This window comes from Nanorana parkeri, unplaced genomic scaffold (assembly GCF_000935625.1).
Source record: "Nanorana parkeri isolate BGI_ZX_2015 unplaced genomic scaffold, ASM93562v1 scaffold77, whole genome shotgun sequence".
Classification (NCBI taxonomy): Eukaryota; Metazoa; Chordata; class Amphibia; order Anura; family Dicroglossidae; genus Nanorana; species Nanorana parkeri.
Window position 1 is genome coordinate 778974 of NW_017306345.1, and position 6532 is coordinate 785505.

Below are 6532 nucleotides of genomic sequence, written 5' to 3' on the forward strand. Positions count from 1 at the left end.
TATTACACTTATGGCAGCTCCCCTTCATCCTGGCCCATGGACCATTTTCTGCACTACAAAATGTATTTTCTTTTTTTTTTCTTACTGTTGAAAGTTAAAAAAAAAACTAAAATGTGTTAAAAAACAGAAAATTACAATTTCAAACTTTATATACAACTGCTCACAGAGAGTTCTATGTATTTGTATATGAGTGAACAACAAGCAAATTATATATAGTTACAAAATCAAGTAATAACGAGAGTTACATGGGACAAACTCAAAGACCCTTCACCCTGTGAATATATGTGAATGTTCGTTTTGGGCGATGAATGCCAAAAACATATATTCTTAACCTTTTTTTTTCCAGTTCCAACGTATTGTCATGTAATAGTACATTTAGGCCACTAGATGTAACTGGAGCATAGGAAATAAGTATTCAGGAATGAGGTAGTTTACTGTTGTTGGGCCCAAGGGGAAGGGAAGCATCTATCAGGCACTTTGTTAACATACACTAATGCTTTGAAGAATTATCCTTTTTTTAAACCTTCAAGAAAGAAAAACAATGAACTATTAAATAAATCACTATTACATAATTAGCTTTTTACAAGAGTCCTGCCAATACCCACCTTGACAGAATAAGCAAGAGATATAGTGACTGCAAGAGGGAGTCCCTCGGGAACAGCAACCACCAACACAGTGACACCAATAATGAAAAACTTTACAAAATACTGGATATAGATTGGAGTACATTCTGCAAGCCATGGTTGTCCCTTTACACCAAAAGTGTGAATAACAAAGAAAAGCACCAGGATGATCACTGTTATGCCAGACATGATTAGACCTGTTAACAATAGGAAAGTCAATATTTCTGATTAGTATGCATGTATGGATATCAACACACTAAGTATTTGATGATAAGCTATTAACCATAGATTAATCAAACTGACTCATTTAATTAATTTAGGTAAAACTAGCAAAAGTGTGCCTAATCATTAAAAGGGGATGAAACACCAATTTCCTAAAAAAAAAAAAAAAATGCAGCAGTGCAACACTGGTTAAAGGAGAAGCTCGTGGATGCAGCTTTGGTGGGAGGAAAATTATACAGCCACACTTCCAGTCATTGGAGAAGTATATGGACACAGCATTGGTCAGTGGAATAGCATGCAGGCACAATGTTAGTTGGTGGTGCTGTATACAGGCATTGGTGCGTGGCAAAGTTCATTGCTGCAATGGTGGTCAAAGAGTGGGTATCAGTGGTTAATTATGTGCTGTCCAAGTGCACAGAGTCTTGTGGGAAAAAACATCAGGACAGCGCCAAAATGATTCAAACAGTGTTAGACTGCTGAATCCACCTGCACAATGCCTCAACCACGCATGTTTACATCGCACATATTTGTCCCATAAGCACTGTGCACATTTTAAACAAGTGAGAGGAAAAAGCACTTAATCTTCCTGGGTAGATGGTAGCACTGCTGGACATGGACAGGAGGCCTGTAGTACAGTATGTCCACCTTGTCTGCCATTTTGGTGAGGACTACCACAGTGTTTTCTAAACAAATGGTTTCAAACAGTTTTTCTATTTAGGTCAATCAAGTGTCGCAAGACTCAAAGCACTCTCTGCAGTAGCAGAGCTAGCTGTCCCTCTAGTTTTCTGGGTTTCTGGTATATTATAAGATGTCTCTAAGCTTCTTTTAGAACCTATAACTTATTTTTATTTAAAAGTCAAGCATATGTTTATTTCAACCAAAGAACACCTATCAAAAGTGAGGGTTAAATGCAAACAACATAGGGCCACATGTATCCATGTGCCATTTCTAACAACAGGAGTTATTTCTCCACAGCCACTAATCAGATTCAAACCTTTAGGGACAACTTAAGTGCTTAGTAAGAACATGTTGATACATGAGGGGGGAATATTTATAAAAAATTTCACCTGAAATTCACACTAGTTATACCCACTATTCACACATCTTTTTATTTTATTTAATTGAAAAAAATGTGTCATTCCTGGGTGATAGTTGTGTGAATCATGGGTGAACAAAATGTATAAATAGATCTCAAGGACTTTAGTGATCCAAATAGCATGTCCCAAAATGTTTGGTAATAAGCACCTGCTTTTCCAATCTGCACAGCAAGCCGGGTCAACTTTCCCTGCAAAACAGACTTTTCCTTCTTTGGCCCTTTGACGACTTTCTTCTCTTTTTCCTCGCTTTCTCCACCAGCCTCATATTTTAATGGTTGTATTTCCAAGGCCACGCCATCTTGTGTTTTTGCTGAAAAGTTGACAAGAAGAACCACATGACAGAGTGAAACAAAATAAAATATTTACAAAATAGAAAAACAAAGGGATATGATATCATCAGACAGCATTACACATACAGTGCTAAGCTCAGACTGCAGTACATCAAAACCAGCTCAGACCAGAAACAAATTGAAAAGACAGAAAAAGAGTAGAGATTACATGGACAACTGGAAACTAAAAAAGTGTTAACATTAAGACAAAATAGATACGTGAATAAAAAAAAGGGTATATCCATTTGGAAAATATTTGTATTATCATGCGCATTTCCCATAGGTGATGCTTTAAAAGCTTTTACTGCTCATCAGTTTAGTGATAGCAGTGATGGATGGCTCGAGAATTATTGCTCTCACTCCGACGTTCATATTGAACACACAAATTGATTGGAACATTACAGGGTGTGATAGTGGGATTTCCTATAAAGCCATCCAGTGCTGCTATATGGAAAACCCTGTGTTTTGGTTTTGTTTTTCTTTTAATTGTGGACCAAATAACAGCCCAGGGCTTGTATCAACTTTTCAGCGCTGAGTGGAGCTGCCCTCCATGCTCCAGCACTGAAAGGTTGGTTTGATCACCCTTTCAGCGCTGAAGCACATGGTTTAAAGCTTCCAGCTTCAGTGTGAAGCTAGAAGCTTTAAAGTGACATTAAAGTCAATTTTTGTTTTCCCTCCCCCCAATGTTAGTGTCAGCACTTACCTTAAATGATGTCTCTTAATCCGATCTTCTTCTTTCCTATCCTTTTCATCTGTCCCTCCAGCGCTGCTGCCGGTCTCCAATCCAGCGCTGACTCCTCTGTCCTTGCTGGCACTTCCTGTCCCACAGTGTCTGCATGTGGGTGCACGCATCCATGGACTTACCATACAACCTCATAAGATCCTGCACAGCCTCCTGTGTCCCCACACAGCCTCCTAAAACCCCACACAGCCACCTGAGACCCTGCACAGCCTCCTAAGACCCCACATCGCCACTTGAGACCCTGCAGTCTCAAGACCCCTAACAGCCTTCTGAGAGCCCGCACAATCTCCTAAGACCCTGCACATCTCTTTGTGACCCCCCACAAAGCCACCTGAGATCAGCACAACCTCCTGAGGCTCTGCACCGCCATCCATTTTCCATTATAGGCCTGAGTGGGGCCTCATGTTTAAGTTTTGCCTAAGGTCTTGCAATGTCTAGAGTCGCCTCTGCACCTTGTGATTATTGTTTAAAAAACGATCGAGTTTAGGTTTTCGTACTATAATCAGTTGATGGTACGTGAACGATCACAATTACTGTGCAACTGGCCGAATTTCGTCTATTAGGCAAGCTAGAAAACTTTTTTTTATTCGTACTAAAAATCGATGGATTAGCAGCTTTTAATAACAAACAAAATTGCAACATGAACACTGCACATGCACAAACGAAATTCGGTCAGTTAGTATTGCTAATGAACGATAATTGAATTGCACATTAGTCTGTGCATGATGGGGCAGTCGTGCGAAAATCGAACAGCGGTGTGATGACGGGACGAAACAAAATCGAACGATAATTGTAAGGTGTATGGACAGCTTTAATCTTAGAATGGTGGGATTACTTTTTCTCAATTCTTTTCATGCGCTCTGCACTAATAATAGTATCCCCCAAAAAGATTTCTTTAAATATCCCCACATCCGACACTCCCTATACTCTATACAAAATCATGACAACCCGCTCATCAAAAAACCTCTTACTACAACGATCAATGATTCACACTGAAGGGGATAACAATTATTTATCAACTCCTCTCCAAATCAAACTTACCAGTAAAGCTACCGACTATGGAAAGATGGGACAGAGAGCTTGGGTTTCCCTCACTTTATCAGGAAACAATAGCAAATTAAGTATGTAATAACCAAGTAAGTTGCTATGTTTATTTTTTGCGGTGAATTTTGTAAACTAAGTTTTAACTTCCCATCACATTTTAGTAACAATGGAAAACTTTACCAGGTAACACTGTAGTGAAACAAGTACTGTGAACTCCCCCTTATCTGGCATTCAAGCAACCAGAACTCTTAAACAACCAGAAAAAAATAAAATAAAATGAGGACATCATATGTCCTCAATGTCTTTGCCAGTTGCTTGATAGACATGTGCACACTAAAAAAAAATTGTTAGCAACTAAATTTATTTAGTTGCTAAAGAAACTCTCTGTTTACATCTTGCTGCGGCTGACAGCTAAATTCGTCAGCTGGCAGGTGAATGTAAAAGAATGGTCATGTGCAATAGCCAGCCTGCTATTAACTATGGCAATTTGAAATAGCAAATAGCAGAATCTAGCCAGCAGATGAATGGGGCGGGGGATGGGTTGTTGCTTGAGAGTTAATAGTTGATCTCAAGCAACCAGAAACTACAGTTATCTGGAATCTACCAATCCCCATGGATACTGGATAACTAGGAGTTTACTGTATAAGGATGATAGCCCCAGGGCAAACAGCTAAATACAGAGTTAAAACACATATAAACTGTTTTACCTGCCAAAGATTTTGTCATTTTGTGCAGCCAAGCTTACCCACGGGAAGCTATAGCACAGCTTGGTCAGGAACATAAGCTATCCTGCCGATAAGGAAGGAGCAGTACAGTACACCAATAAGGTCATGACCTCTTTCCCTGTCAGTATGTGAACGGTAAGCACATTTCCACTGCAGCAGAGCCAGAATACTTAACCTCCCTATTCCAACCTGACTCATAGAGTACCTTGTAAAAATAGGATTATTTTTTTTTATTCACCGTAAAATCCTTTTCTCTGTGTTCGTTTAAGTACACAGCCAGTATTTTTACCTAACGGATGGGTTATACCGCCACCTGCAGGAGTAGAATGCTAGGCAGAAAAAATAAACAAGCACACCGCAAGGGGCAGCCCCTGCTGATTGCCTAAACCTCCATCTGCTAGAGGCAGCTCAGTTAGTCACAAAGAAGTAGAAACAGAATCACAGAATCTCCAAAGGGGAGGGAGCTGTGTCCTTCAATGGAGAAAAGGAGTACAAAAAATCCTATTTTCTCCTCCGTTCATTGAAGGACACAGCTGGTATTTTCCTACAACGGATTGGATGTACCAAAGCAGTACTTACCAAGGGGTGGGAAAACAAACAAAGAACAAGAAAAAAAAAAGGTACACACAGATTAAGCAGCCAGCTGTAGCATTATGTGGCAAAAAACATGCATCTGCAGAAGCAACAAGGAAGGGTAAGATGCCAACCACAGAAAAGGCATGTAGAGACACATGAAGAGCACCGCAAAAAATAAGCCTTCTAGCTGCGATGATATATCTTCCGAGCAGTGGTGGATCCAGGGGGGGGGGGCAACGGGGCAATTGCCCCCCCAGATAGAGCCGCTCCCACCCACGGTACCGTACCAGGAGTACATCCCTGCACACGGCCGGGACATACAGCTATCAAGCTGTCACAGAGTTGACTGCGGTTCAGTGTAAAAAACTGGCACAGTACAAGTAATATGCCGTTTTTTTTACACTGAACCGCAGTTAACTCTGTGACAGCTTGACAGCTGTATGTCCCGGCCGTGTGCGAGGATCAGAGGCAGGGCTTGAAAAATCCAGACGAGCAGCTTCCCGGCTGGCCGTTGTAATTACACGGCCGGCCGGGATCTTTACATTCAAGCTATCGGGCATCTCTAGAGACGCCCGATAGCTTGTATTAGCCGCCGCTGTCACTGCAAGCTCGGGACCTCACGGCAGCCGCTCCTGTTTAAAAATGTAAAATGCCGGTATCTGCGCTTAGTATCCAGAGCATTTCCACGGGTATGCATACTCATGAAAATGCCCAGTATTGACACCGATACCGGTATAGGTGCATCCCTAGTAGGGATCAGAGTCCAACAACCCCCTATCCTTCATCATCTGGCTTTCAATAGCCACACCGTTAAAGCCAGTGATGGAAAAGAGGACTGGAGAATTGGACCTTGCAACAGAAGCAGCTATTTTGTACCCCAAAACAATGAGCTTGTGAACCCAACAGTCCAAAATGTGAGCCAGGAAAGGATCCACAAACAAGAAAACATGTCCCCCCACCCTGATCTGGGGGCAAACCTTTATGCAGAGGAAGGCTTTTCAGTGGGCTTGTGGGACCTGGATTGCCAAGATCTCTTCTGCCTACTGGAGAAGAAGGATTTGACAGATTTCCAGCCCTTATCTGAGGAGCCTTGAGGATGATAAAGATAACTGTGAGTGAAAAAGGAAGAGCCCTGCTTATGCTGAGGCTCCTTATCTTTCTTAAGGTGCAACAA

The 6532-nt window shown here is 41.4% G+C and overlaps 1 protein-coding gene across 1 annotated transcript in view; it reads right to left on the reverse strand.

The window, feature by feature from the left end:
• The window catches only part of LOC108804864 (plasma membrane calcium-transporting ATPase 2-like), a 106921-nt gene that overhangs the window by 86491 nt on the left and 13898 nt on the right, over positions 1-6532 (reverse strand). The window contains exons 6-7 of the mRNA XM_018576774.1: positions 2091-2252; positions 606-820 (exon numbers count right to left, since the gene is read on the reverse strand). Coding sequence (XP_018432276.1) covers positions 606-820; positions 2091-2252 — 377 coding nt within the window. The remainder of the gene's footprint in view (positions 1-605; positions 821-2090; positions 2253-6532) is intronic.